This window comes from Leiobunum rupestre, chromosome 6 (assembly GCF_980474605.1).
Source record: "Leiobunum rupestre chromosome 6, qqLeiRupe1.1.hap1, whole genome shotgun sequence".
In the NCBI taxonomy this organism is placed as follows: Eukaryota; Metazoa; Arthropoda; class Arachnida; order Opiliones; family Sclerosomatidae; genus Leiobunum; species Leiobunum rupestre.
Window position 1 is genome coordinate 23472177 of NC_143389.1, and position 15139 is coordinate 23487315.

General features: G+C 34.0%; 1 protein-coding gene across 2 annotated transcripts; it reads left to right on the forward strand.

Annotated features, from left to right (window-relative positions):
• The first annotated feature begins 4382 nt into the window (after positions 1-4382).
• On the forward strand, positions 4383-6545 carry LOC149940434 (UPAR/Ly6 domain-containing protein qvr-like). 2 transcript variants are annotated; one of them, XR_016481287.1, is made up of 4 exons: positions 4383-4468; positions 4588-4616; positions 6046-6183; positions 6249-6545. XR_016481287.1 is itself a non-coding variant. In XM_090178558.1 (4 exons), exons 1-4 carry the CDS (start codon positions 4426-4428, stop codon positions 6473-6475), a joined length of 459 nt encoding a protein of 152 aa, XP_090034684.1. In that variant the 5' UTR covers positions 4383-4425; the 3' UTR covers positions 6476-6545. The 2 variants fall into 2 exon arrangements, 1 of the variants encoding a protein (XP_090034684.1); XM_090178558.1 differs by having other exon boundaries at positions 4566-4616.
• The last annotated feature ends 8594 nt before the right edge of the window (positions 6546-15139 follow it).

Here is a 15139-nt window from a genome sequence, read left to right on the forward strand (position 1 = left end):
TCATTTTAGGCCAGTGTGAGGTCTGATTTTGGGGTATAGAGTCGAAGAAAAGTTAATTATAGTCTCGAGTCCATTACGAAGTTTAGTATTGAGTTGGTTTTTGGTTTCAGTTTTAGATTTCTTTAAAGTCATGCTTTAAAGACGTGACTGACATCATACTTTTTTAACAAGCGCATTAAAGAGCACACACTATGTTCAGTTCCGACAGTGGCGTAGGAACGGGGGCGGGTGCATCGTACCACTTCGAAATTAGAAAAGGTTGCAAATTTGTTATAAAAGCTGACTATAAGGGGCTGCCAAATTCAGTGTTCAAGTTGTGCCCCCCCCCCTTAATCCAAAACGCCTGAGTTTATTGAAGACTCCAATTGAAACTTGCACACCTAGTGTTCCTAGAAAATTAACTTTTTGGAGAAACGTCCAGGCCAGTAACAAATAGTGGACAATAAAGGAAAGTTGAATTTAATAGTTGAAAAAGTAAATAAAATTTTTAATTATATTTTAAAAATTTATTTATTTAAAAATTTAATAATTAATATTTTAAATATATTTCACTAAGTAGCCTAAATCTGAAATTTCTATGTTGAAATATTTTTCTATTTACTGGCCACTTTTGGCCAGTTTGACCAACAAATTCACTTTTATCCAAGCCGGAATTTTTCACTATAGTCCACCTGGATTTTTCTACATGGAAAAATTGTGCACACCCCTAGTTTTGTAAATGATTCTGAGGGAATGTTAAATCACAGAGCCAATTTTATATTTTTTCTGTGAGAGGTTTCCAAATGAGAATTTTTAAATACTTGGAGTATTTTAAACATCAATAAGAAATTAACACTTCTTTGTTAAATAAATTTGTTGTGGACAAGGAATGTACATCGAAAATTGACGTTGACCACTTAAACTTGCCAATTAACTCAATTGAGTCGTTGGACGTTTTAGAAGAGTTTTTAAAACAGAAAGACAACCAAGGAATTTTAGTAAGTATTTCCTCCGTGATTGGTGGTCAGAATGGAAATAAAATTTAAAAATTATGTAATCTTACAATTATTTTACAGATATCTTATCTTGGTGGGATTGGCGGAAAAAACCTTGGAGATTGCACCCGCAGAGTTTTTAGCTCTGTAATGACTGATGCTATTGGAGATAAAATGAATTGGGCAGGCCACAAAAAAATTGCTTTTAAAGACTTAAAAATTAAGGATATATTTATAGGTATGTGTTATGTATATGTCCTTAAGTTTGATATTGCCAATCTAATAAGTGATATATTATTACAGGTGCGGTAAGATCAAACAATGTTTACAAAACAGCATCTGAACGAGAGATGGAAGATATAATCAAGGACTAGCTAAAACAATCTTCTACCAGGATCAATAACAAGTTGACTTCTCAGAGGAAAAAAGAGCAAAGAAAATTAAAAGATAAACCAGGAGAAGATCCAGAAATTGGAGATGATGAAGAAGCAGACAGACTATTTCACGAAATTATAAATAACTGAAATTATGTGATGATTTGTAATACTTGACTATTCCTAATTAAACGAACGATTTTAAATAAGTTTTTACAAAATTTTACATTTATAAATTACTTTACAATTTGAGTGTTATGCTTTTGTATGCGGGGGAAGCCCACTTTTGTATGCGGGGGAAGCCCACTTTTGTATGCGGGGGAAGCCCACCACTGAAATAATAAAAACTATTTATGTACCAGGAAATAACGATTAAAGATTATTTTAAACACGAATTTTTAAACCCACTATAGCTTCAAAATATTACCAATATAAATGTTACAAAAAACCATTATAACTGTATTTATCGCGACATATATACGGCGTTGCAAAGGCAAGCGTTTTATAAACCGTGTTTTAAGGTGAATTGGTTGACTGATATAAGACGTCCGAAAAGTCGTTTTAAATAAATCAAATCTAGGCGTATAATAATCGTCTGTTTGCTACCTGGGTATCCATTTCGAGCATTGCACCACCCTCCTACGCATTGTAACCCAGCCACTTGTTTAAAGGCATTAAAAGCCGATAGATGACTTAGGCCTAAGGTGGAGCCTTGGGTGTTAGTCTAGTTAATTATTATTATTATTATTAAAGAAACGCTTTCATTCGTTAAAATGTTAAATTGTATTGAAATAAAGGTAAAGAAGGTGTAAAAAAGGCAAAACTAACGCCATCCTCTAAAATTCATGTCCATTATTGATCTCAGTCATAGACACACGTTTGATTCGCTATATTTCACATTTTTCGCGCATCAACTCATTTTATTCTGTAATAAAATGATACCTTGTACATTTATTTTTAAAATTAAAAAGAATTGCCTTCTAATTAGTTAGCAAAATTTAATAACATATTTCGCAATCCGAAAATGTTGGACTAGCTCGTAGAGTGGTCGAATGAGCCACCACGTAAAGTACTTGTGGCGTTTTCCCACTCGCGTACATAGAGATGCCCACCACCTCTCTCTATATTTTCGCTCTCTAGCCTACTATTATTGAAGTAGTTGAGTGCGGGTGTTTTACCTATATTAATTTCCCGATACTGTTTTCCTCTAAGCCATGTTAAACAATTTCGCAATTCACATTTTTCAGCTCATTACGTGCCGTCTAAATTCTTTAGTTTAAAAATTAAATTGGCGGAAATGTGTGTTCTCATCTCAAGCCTAGTTTACACTGTAACTAGGACTACGTTGGAAGTGCGGTACCTCATTGTAAAAACAACAGATCAAGACAAATTACAGGTTTGGTATTCTAGCTAACTCGTACATGCTCTGAAAAATATTGTAAGGGCATATTTCGCTACTTAGGTCTTCTAATATTGAATGTGTTATTTAAAAACCACTTCTGATTTAGTAGAAAAATAACCCCGGCTGTGCGAAAGAAAAGACTGTAGCAGAACTAAACCTTCATTGAAGGTTACTTTTTCATTCCATGTAAAATTCAACTTCTTGAGAAACATATAGGTTATTTTTTCATCAAGCCTCATATTTAAAAAAAAGTATTTTGTTGAGCCTCACCTTTCTTCAACAATTTATACTTGGGATGGTGAAGCATTTAGACGATGTAAATTTCACATTTATTATCACATTTGAAAAACTGTACTACATGTATATAACAAATATGTTACCACGAATTTGATACACTAAAAACAGAGTAACAGAGTAAAACGCTTCACTAATTCGAGAAGGATTTGAGAGATAATTATATAATTATATTATTATTATTATATTATTATTATTATATAATTATATTATTATTATATAATTATATTATTATTATATTATTATATTATTATTATATAATTATATTATTATTATATAATTATATTATTATTATATAATTACATTACTATTATTATATAATTATATTATTATTATTATTATTATTATATATAATTATTATATATAGATATATTATATATATATATATTTTTATAAAAAAATTCGATACAATTATAATGACACCCTGAACAAATTAAATTTACTTACAATGTGTCAAAGGTTTAAATACTTAGACATCATGTTTTTATTTAAATTGTTACACAACTATGTTGATTCTAACGAACTGCTTCCTTGTATTAAATTAAAAACGAACTTAATCAGTACTAGGACAAAAGATGTATTTTATATTTCGGAGTTTAAAACGAGTTTAAGCGCCCTAAAAAGAGCGCAAATCGAATATAATAACTTGAATAAATTTAATAATAATTTAGACATTTTTGAGAGATCTAAATATAAATTTCAGAAGGATTTAACTAATGCACTTTATGAAGATATATAAATAATGATGTTAAATGACGAAAACTATTTGTTTAGAATGGCTTTTAAAATTGTATAAAATTGTATAACGTTAGATTTGACGGACAATCTTTGTTAACGAGAAATGAATTTAATGTAAAAAAAATATATATATATATATATACACATACACATATATTTATATAACAAAACCTGTAACTCTATGAAAAGTGTTGTAAAACATGTTGAATTGCAGGAAATAAACAGTGATTGAATTGAATTGAATTATTATTATTATATAATTATATTATTATTATTATTATAAAAGTTTCGAAAAATTTATTAACAAATAGAATAATTAATATTATTATATTTTTATAATCATAACGTGCCACGACGTCTAATTACCGTGCAATTAAATTTTAATCCTTCCACTGCCTTAGCTATACAACAACGAAAGCCTTGCTACAATGCGAACGCGTCTTCCAATTAGGATAACTGGTAGAAGAGCGGATGTTTAAGTAATTACTGTTTCCTCAACATAATGTTCTTTTCGGGAATTATTCAAACCGTAAATAATTTCGCCGAAAAACGCCGTTACGACGGGACCTTAGCCTCGTTAGGTTTCATTGAGATTCCTAACCAACTTCGGGACAGACTCGTTATCTGCCGCTGTCGCTTAACAATGGAATATCGCTGTCCTAAGATTCTTTCGCTTTCCATTTTCGGTAAATGAACTAAATCCAATCTTTACAATCGTTAGGAAATAGTATTTAAAATTGAATATTTTATAAATATAGGTAAGAATAAATTTATTTGTTTCAGTTGTGTATTTTTATAATTTAAGTGGCGTGGTGGCTGAGGAAGAATGCTTAGGTAAGTTTATGACGGAGAAAGGACATCCCAATTCCGCATACATCTGGTGTGTCGTAGAAATAGACCACCTAAGTTCTTGGGTGCTCCTGATGTTTTTCAAAGGCAATAGTGTACGTTTACCAACCTTGAATCTAAGACAAAAAAAAGCATTTGGTATTAAAAACCAGAATTTTCAATTAGATTAAATTAGGTTCGGTGAGGTTGGCTTAATTTGGGAAATGTTCAAATAGGTTAGGATAATGGAAAGTATTGATATCAACGTATTGCACTAGTTATAAACGTATAAGCAATATAATTAAATAATTTCTCGAGCACAAATACCTTAAAATAAAAATAATCAGTAGCACTTAAATTAAATAATAATAAATAAATTATAAGTTTTTTTTTGGATCATTTTTCAAAACCAATATTTAGAATACGACTTGCAAATTTGAAACTAGCTTTATTAGCTGTGTCTTAACTTTTGTGTCATTCAATAATAACAGGTTAGAATCAGTATAGCGCTAATGTCAAGTCGACCAGCGGGATACTAGCTTAATTTCACAGCACTAAAAATTTTAAGCCTACTAGCGTTTTCCTTCAACTAAACATGAAAAATTTGAATATGGCCTAAAATGGCTTTATAAAACACTGAAGTGGTCGGTTTAGTACATTAGAGCAAAAAACCCTGGCTTGAAAGGGCTTTAACACAAACTGTTGATTACACTATGGATTTATATCAGATAAAATGAAGACCCGTGCACTTCTGTGCGTTTGATATCGTGTGCCATCGTATTCCCTCGGGCAAACCAGCTATAATAATCGGAATTGTAAAAACTATACTTGATCATCGTTCGTCGTTCTAGCATTTCTGGCGCTCGGGAGAGAAAGATAAAGGAAACCGTGGTACATCGGGGGGAATTCAACTTGCTCAAGATTAGATAACCTCAAATAGCTGGGCTATCCCGCTAGAATTTTCTTTATTTTTCTAACAATTTAAAATAATTTTTATAACGTATTTATTCGATTAATTTTTATCCATGAATAAAATAATATTTATTTAAATAACCAATAGTTGAGTAAAAATTGTAAAAGGTTTGAATAATCGAAAGTGAATAAGCCTATTATTTAAATAAAACAAACAATTATTTAAATAAATACCACTTTTATTCAAATAAATGCTTGGTTGCGTAAAAAACATAATTAAATAAGTTAAAATGATATTCATTTTACCAACGTTTTTTAAACAAATCGGAAAGTTTGTGGATAATAAATAAACAATTCCGAGAACTACATACTATAGTTAAAATGTTAACCGTATAAAACTTACATTGTTGGTCATTGTCGTCCCATGAACCCCTTATAATTTAAGATATTTAATTCTATATTTCCTATTTTTTGTGAGCTCAATTTTCTACAAGAAATTTAAATTCTGGTGGCGGTGTTGTAGGGGAGGTAATGTGCTACGAATGTGAGAGCTGGAACGACCCTCGATGCGACGATCCGTTCAACAGGAGCGTATCCTACCACGATCAGCCTCCCATCAAAGAGTGCAAAGGATGTTGCGTTAAAATTGTCACCAAAACGCGTAAGCTACCCTCATGAAATTATTTCTTCCCCCCCCCCCACTTATGATGTGATTTCGTTGTTTAGCGTATAATACAGTTCGAAGAACTTGCACGAAAAACCTGCAAATAAATTTGTTTCTGGTCGACCACGTGTGCATGTCGGAATCCAGAGGCGGCGGCCATATGTGTTTCTGCGAAGCCGATGGTTGCAACTCGGCTCCAATACTAACAGACAGTTCATTAAAATACGTTGCAGTATTTGCATTTCTCCAAACTGCAATCGTAAACCCAAAATTTAGAATTTCCTTATAATCGAAAACTAAAAGAATAAGGATCTGTTTTTATTTTCATAAATGCATCCAGATTAAGTTTTAATTTTGCGCCGGATTATTTAGTTTAGTTTTTTTTTATATTTATCGTCTAGCTAGTGCGATTATTAACTACGCATTATAATCTTCTAATCTAAAAAATTTATGAGTCATAATAAAATTATTAGCGAAACATTTATATGTATACAAAGACACGATACTTCATGAAGTATAGTGTCTTTGTATACATATAAATGTTTCACTAACCAACTGTACATTGTAATTTCAATAAGACGAGAGGTGGGCGCATTCGTCTCCCAATGGAATAAATTGAGTAAATTGAGGGGGGTTTCTCACCATTTTCACTGATTTGAAAAGAGTGAATATAAACCATGTGCAAAGAGATATTGTTAGACCCCATTTCCATATTGGAAATATATCACAATTAACTCATTTATTGGACTTTATTATTACTCTACGGTATTATAAAAGAGGTGCTAAACAGCATTATAGGGAAACCTTTTTTGACGGAACTGCTGTCAGTGGAAGACTCTTCTTCAATCCGATATTGAGATGCATTTGTGACATCTCTACTGTATGTAAACATTATTTCATTATTTCACGCTTAATTGAAATAAAACACATTTTTTGCATAACAGTCACATATCGCTTAAACATGGTCAATTTTCAACTTTATTTTTTTAACAGATGTATTTTGGGAAAAAATTTTGTATCTATAGGATAAAGCGTACGTGATGTTTTGTGACGTCACAGTAGCAGTACTCGATACTACATTGAACTGATACGTATTTCGCAATCATTTAAATTGTTAATAATATTTTATTCATAATTACCCTAGTCTACTTAAGTTAGACTTTAATGATATCTGATTACATCGTATAAATGTCGTAAATAAATAGTTTCTTAATGGGAATTACAAAAAACTCAGTTGCAATTTATTATTTTAAGTTTTTACTTGATATTTCGTGGTAGAAAGTTGTTTAATTTATTGGAATTTAGTCTTCAAAGCTTATTTGTAGGTGTGTGCAAAATATTTGATCGAATACCAAATCAAATATTCGATTCGTTGAATCAAATAGACCTGGAAAATATTGGCGAATATTCATTTTTATTGATCGAATATTCACAAAGAGGAGGAGAGTGGCAAGTATTTCGTATCTTTACATCTATCTATATTACAAAAACAATACACTGCATCCTTTGCAACTGAATATTCAATCATTTGATATTTGTCATACCAAGAAGAATTGAAACCTCGATTTTTACCGCCAATTAATCTTTTAGGAAAAGGATTTCGTTTAGGCTGAACTAATATCCAAGTTATTCAACGCGTGTAAGCCCATTTATTTTGAATTGGACACGATGTTTGATGTATTTTGTGCAGGGTTAGAGTTGGGGTTTACAATTACTTCTGCAATTTCTCCTTCGTGAGTCAGTTCCATTTCCATATCAGTACTGACGTTTGGAAGAACTTCAGCAGTATTACTAAAACAGTGACTGTTATCAGTCCCCAAGGATTCTAAACCCTTTCCCAATTCTTTGACTAGGTTTTTCTCAGAACTATAGTTATGGCTTTGCGCCGACGATTTCAAAAAACGTGCCATTGCACCTTTCTGACTACTAACGAAACTATCTTCCCTTTACCGTTTTTTCTCGTTTTTGGGACCCAGATAAAAAATTTCTGGTACTCATATTTCAAAATGCTACTATTATATACTAATAGCGAAATAACCTTAAAAAGGTTTAAGAAAATAAAGCTTAGTTAAAGCTATGTAGTCTTCAAACAGACTTTTTAAAATACCAGCTATATCAAAGCCCTGAAAAAAGCTGTTTGAATATTTTTTCTAGAATAGTTAATTTGCCTTGAAAAAGGCTTTTTGAATAATTTAGCTAGAATAGCTAATTGGCCTTGAAAAAGGCTTTTTGAATAATTTAGCTAGAATAGCTAATTAGCCTTGAAAAAGGCTGTTTAAAAATTAGCTTAAAACAGCTAAATAGCCTTTAAAAAGGCGGTATTGGCAAAGTTAGTCTCGGAAGAGACTTAGAAAAAATTTGACTGGGAGAGAATCGAAATTGAGAACTACCTGTTTGTTCAGGAGCAGAAAACGAAATGAAGAAACGCGCGTTATCTGGGACAAGTCCGACCACCGAAGGTCTAGGTCCTTGGACTCCTTTCTCTACGATCAGTGGTCACTGATATCACGTGATTTCGCAAAAGGGACAAAGTGTAAAAAAGAAAAAACCCTAATCCCCAGGACGCTCTCTATTCAAAGTAGTGACTGGTACGATGCTTTACGCTTCGAGTTCAGCTCCGCGGGGATTACCCTTCGTTTAAGCGTTGCAACGGTTTAAGTCGTATTAAAGAAATCCAGTTTCTCACTTTATGCCCCCTTTTGTAGAATTCCTAGAAACTAAGCTTATGTTTATTGTGTTGGTTGGAGCTAAGTTATCACTGAGGCGAACAGGTGGTTTTTTTTGCTGCTTTCCTTGCACGACGGACTTCCCCACCCCGGGCCAGTCTTTTGTTATATACTCTATATCAATGTTAAAAGAGTACACTACCAAAAGCAGAAACTACAGAGTTCGCTGCCTTTGGTTGTGTACTCAAGTAATATTGATTTCGAGTATAGGTGGTTCAAAATAGAACGTTTTGTTAGGGCTATTTAGGACTCTTGGAAATAGGAATTGAATGGGAGTTCTTTTTTTAGGGGGCTAGATGACCAATTTTTAAAAATAAATAAAATTTAAAAATCACATTTGGAGGCCCCAGAGGCAATTTTTTTAAACTTTTAGAGACCCCTAAAATAGACCTAAAATTTTTGAACATAGGCACGTGCCTACTTGTGCCTACTGCTGGCGGGGGCACTGGCGACGTTTGGTACCTTCGTTGGTCAACGTCATTCCGAATCGACGTTTTCTGCGATTTTAAATTCTTTGCGTTCGCCGTTAATAGAGTACGGTATGACTTTTCAAAGACTGTGCTGTCTGTTTTCGGATTAACCGGTTAATTAATTTAATAAAAATTCGTCAGCTTGACGAAAATGTGCGTTTTTCGAAGCAAAATACGTTTTCCTCCATATTTGGTTCTTTGTAGGGAGCGTTTCCGCTTTGTAGAATCGTTTTGATTTGTGCCAAAGAAACTACGATATCGATTCTCGGACATTGTAGTCTCTGATTTTTAATTAACCCTTTATTTATTAACAAATCTTAAACATTTGTGAAAATACAATTTTCACAAATCTGGATAAAGCACCCTCCCGCGTAAAAATCGGGGGCAATACAGTAGAACGACCGTATTCCCTCCCGTGATATTTTCTATACTCAGTTAAAGATAGCTGTGTTAAAAGCTCAAAGGGGAGATCTCGGAAGAGTACCGATTTATTAGCCTCCTGCCGTTAGCTTCAGTATTTGACATTGCCTCGCCGCTTCAACCAAATGAAATTTCAAGTTTTCTCTCTGTGTGTATTTTTCGCCTTGAATTCACGGGCAATGCTGTGCCGAAAGCTGACTCAGGAGGTTTCGGAAAAGTTCAGACTTATTATTCTCATGCATTTGACATACCTATTCCCGGTTGCCTAGGTATTGGCAGATCTAGTACAATGTCTAATATACATAAAGATGAATGTTTGTATATATGTTTGTCCGCTATAGGAATCTAAAGTTTTCAACTTAGCTAGGTCGACCACATTTGGTATACTATCTCATGGTACCTTGACTGTGGTTTTCGACTGTTACGATCGGCAAAACAACTTTAATCAATTTAATAAATTTAATAATGATGATATCCGCTATATACAAGAAACTACACTTTGATCTTAGCCAAAAGACGGAGTTCCTTAGTTCTTTAGGCATACACAAGAAACAAGCTTAAATTATTGAAAAATAAATTTAAAAGCCTTCTTCTATAGACACTAGACCGTATAATAAAAGGCAAATTATTGTGTAGTCAACGTCTTTAACCAGTTGGTTTTATTGGGTACGGTGCCATGCGTGGAGACAGTTATTGCAGCGTTCTATTTTCGTGTTGAATGTGTCGGAATTACATTTTCATAAGAAGAGGTACTATACCATATAATACAAATAGGCATATACTTCCGGGAAATACCGGGTACCCCAGCTAGTATAAAATAAAATTTAATGATTTAGAATGATGAAAGTAGCTTAACCTTAGTTAAAATTCAACTAGAGCATCGCTTTCTTTTAGAAGTGGTATTCGTTTCGCGAGGAGACCTAGCTCAAAAGTCGCTTGGTGACTTAGGTGGGTATTAGCCTAGCTGATTATTATTATTATTATTCCCTCTGATACAAATATGCCCTTTGTTCTTAAGAGAAAGCCATTTCCGGTTCGAGTTGCTTTCGCAGTAACTATCAAAAAAGCTCAGGGTCAAACACTCTTAAGCATTGGAATATATTTACCAGAACCAATGTTCGCTCACGGCCAAGTATATGTAGCGCTTCCTAGAATTACCTTCGAGGAAAACGTTAAAGTTAAAATACTTGAAACCGACTCTCAGGGCGTGCTCTTGAAGACAAAAACTAATATTTTCACTAAAAACGTTTAATATAAAGAATAAAACAAGATGTCACGGACATTTAAGTACACACAATCCCCCCAATTTTAAATTTTAAATTCAAATTTGAACAAATTTCCAATCATCTTGTACGTTAACTTAATAAACCCAACAGGATTTTTATCGAAATAAATTTTTCGAGTTACCTGGTTTTGTAAATAAAGTAGCGAAACAAGAACACGTTAATTTAAATTAATTTTTAGATAAAATGAATTTTTCCAGTTACCTGGTTCTGGAAATAAGGTAGCCAAGATTTTGGGAGTTTTTTGGCGCCTGTATCAATTAGTACTATATTCAAATATCACAATAGTGCCGAAGTTGAATGTTGGGTCCCGAGAATTGGCCAGAAACCTCACTTAAACTTAAAATTTCTTAATGAAACCGAAAAATAAGTTCAGAAATGATCACTACTAGCTAAAAATATAATTTACAACCAAGTCAGTCCTAATTTTAAAAGAAATTTAGTTTTCAAGTCGAAAATCGTGGAAAACCACTTAAATGGAAAAATGATAAACTTTTTTCTCCGATTTGAAAGGTTTAGAAACGGGCTACCGAGGGAATGATATTTTATTCGATTAAGATATCCCTGGCCCTTTTAAGCCTAATTCTTAGAAAGTTATGTGGAATACGGCGGCGGTGGCATCGGCTACACTGTACGTGGGCCCAATACACACAATCCCTGACGGATTGTGTGGGGGAAAATGAACTTTATTTAACATTAAAGTGAGCTTTCCCCAATTATTGGTCTATTATTTCTTCGCGTTTATGAATGTTCACCATCATGGCGAGCCTGGAGAGTCATCACGCTGCCATTCGGAGTCTTTTTAATTAAATGTATTCCGTAAATTTGAGCCAGGGGAAAACTCATTGATTTTCTGAAGATTACTCTAAACTATGTAAAAAGTTTAAATGATAAAAAACCTGTATTGTACGCGATTTTCGTGTTTTGCAGCTCTTGTGTTATGGCTCTTGTTCATGCTCTTCAATATATAGATGACTAGCTGGGTAGCCCGTCCTTCAGCCGGGCCCCAGCTAGAACTAAAATATCTAGTCCATGAGCCAGATGATATTTCGATAACCAAAAAAGTGGCTAATTTTCAATGCTATTTTCATAAACAGGGGTGCTTTAGATATGCAAAAATCGGTGGTGTGGGGTTCAATCGCCCAGCTATCCAAGATGGCGGCCATTTCAAAATGGCGGCGATAGAGATCATTCAATTTCTTATATCTGGGCCGCTATTTAACGGATTTCATGTGCAATACACCAAATTAACGAGAAGTGGTTGTCGTAAATGTTAGGCCCTAAATGGGTTAGAGTGTGCAATAACTGGTGGCTTTACCGGGGAGTCGGGGTCCGGCTCTTGTAACCCATAAGGGCGGTGGCTAACGGAGAGGGTCCAGGCAAACTGGCCACCTCGGCGGATTGGGTAGCCTGCTGTGGGGCGGCGGGCCTCCATATGCGGGCACGGCGGTCCTGTTTCCCAGCCTTTTGGAGCCCACCGGATCTCCGGTGCCAGCTGTGCCGGGTTACTTGGGCTGCTGTGTGCTCGTCGTTCCAATTTAGGAGCTCTCTCCAAAGGGTTTGACGCCTTACCTACGTAGGTAGGGTGTCGGCTGGAGTTGCTATAGCATCCATTTTAATCCCACTGCTGTGTGCGAAGTGGGGATTGGCCCACCCATTGCTGCACCTTCTGTTGGGTTGAGTGGCTTGCGTCAAAGGTGCGACCATCAGTAGTAGGGTTCTGCTACCCATGCTGGATTTGTCACCTGTCCGGGCTAGGGGGACGCTGGCGTAGGGCACTATGATGATAGGCCTCCGGTGGTATGGTCTTAGTTACTAGGTACACCGGGCTATAAATTCTTAGTTTCTGACACACTGTCGTAAATGTTATGATTTATGACGTTTTTTCGTAGATGGCGCCATTTGGCGGCTACATTTAATTAAAGATATTTTCGTTTTTTTGAAAACTGTTTTTTTTACTTAAAAAATGAAAAGTAGTTATATTTAATTTTTTTAACAATTATATATTAGTAGCTGAAGATATTATCAATCTTTAAATATAAGTACTAGTCACCTATCCTAAATAGTAACGGAGATATATAAATAATCGTACAGGGGGGCGATTTTATAATTTTGAGGTTACTAGCATTGTATCGCACATAATCTCTACCAGCCACCACTTGTTCCGTTCTTTACGTATTAGCGCCTTGGTGTTATATTTCTACTCACTCTCTCCTTCGTTTTGTTGTTTTCCGGGTTCCAAATTGAAGGTCACACTGTCAAAGTCCAGACTACGATGCCCCATATATACTGGACGCTTTTAACCTGACCTTTTTTCAAGTCAATTTTGTATACGTAATTATTATTAACGAGAGCCTCGCTTCGTTTCATTAGAGAGTTGATCCGTTTTGCTACAAGCCGACTTTAAAGTGGCCGAGGAAGTGGCATTTAGAAAGTGAACGGCGCAGCTTTGGAGGAGTGGCTGTTTTCAGATTTCCAATTACCCCGTTAACTATTTCATTACACGTTGCAAAATGGTTAATACGACGAAAACCGCGTTTTGCAAAAGGGAAGGCGTTTTCTGAATTAGAGTTTGAAATTTAATTAGGAGTATATATACAGTAAAGAAATTTAAATTGAATGCCTGTTTTTTCTGCGAGTCAAAGCAAGTAGCCGAAGGCCCGAAGCCCGCTTTGTGGCCGTTTCAAATTCGCGCGAACTAGGTGATGATGTGTAGAGCCGAAAATTTCTAAAATCGTCAAATTATTGTGACCAATATTGGTACTCTTAGAGGGTGGCAGAAATACTTAAGGTTATATTCCCTTTAAGCGTACACTTTTTTAAGTTTTTATTATACAAATAATACTATCAAATCAAGGGCCCGAGCTTCCCAGCTATTTTCAAATATTTCCAAAAACTGGTCGAATAACCGCAGGGGGTTTTTTTTTAATTCCTGGCCAGGTCATTAAAGAGAACGTGATGGAATTTCCCAAAATGTTTTCTCCATAAAAATATCCTTCTGTAGAATGACGTGCAATGATTGGAATCTCGTATTGAATTCCGTTAAGACGTAACAATGTAAGTCTGTTCATGTCCTCAGTCAGCTGTTAGCTCTCTTATTAGCTAGATTGTTGAGCCTTCACTGGTTTTCGAATTTTCTAGAGCAGCAAAGTAAAACTAAAAGTTTATAACCAAGACCAAATACATCATTATTTGGAATTTAATCAGTTAACTGGCCTTGTTTTTAATTAAAAAATGTTCGACCAAACTATTCGACGTTTTCAATGATCGATTTGGTATTTGACGTGGCTAGAAAACCAATATTTGATACTCGATCTCTAAAAATGGTATTTGTATCTCTTTATATTAGAATAATGTCTTTTTATAATATGTATTATTATTATTAATATTAAATTATTGATGCACACATTAAGTTATAATTTTTTTTACATATTGCATCATCTCAAGTCCACATGAGCAATATTTATCGTGCGTAGCTGAGATCTCTTACATTATATTCTTGAAATATATATTCTAGTATAAAAAATATTTATTGATTGATATTATATTTTCATTTCGCTCATGTATCCAACAAAATATTCAAATCATCTATGCCTACGTCATTTAACCATTGACTAATTTTTGATTTAAACATTGTTAACGAATAACATAATTTTAAGTTATTATCCAGTACTTGTTAAACAATTTTGGGCCTAAATACGTTGTATATTTTTGATCAATTCGTTTGTTAAATCTTCCGCAAATCACATTCCCTAGCTCATCATTCCTGGTATTGTAAGAATTTGTATACAACATTGAATTTCATACATAAAAAGTAATATCTCTTTAGTGTAAAGTTGTCTCACAGCTAAGATTTTAAATTAATAATATAGTCTCGTACGATTTTCCAAAGGATTTGTTTTAAGGCAAATACGTATAAACTTTATTTAAATAATTTCCAAAAGTTCATTATTTGAGATATACGTGCCTCCCCTGTTTAAAATCCCATAATGTGGAGAATGATCCACTATGTTAGAATTTGGCGACCTATATACAAGCGACAATTCTATAGTTT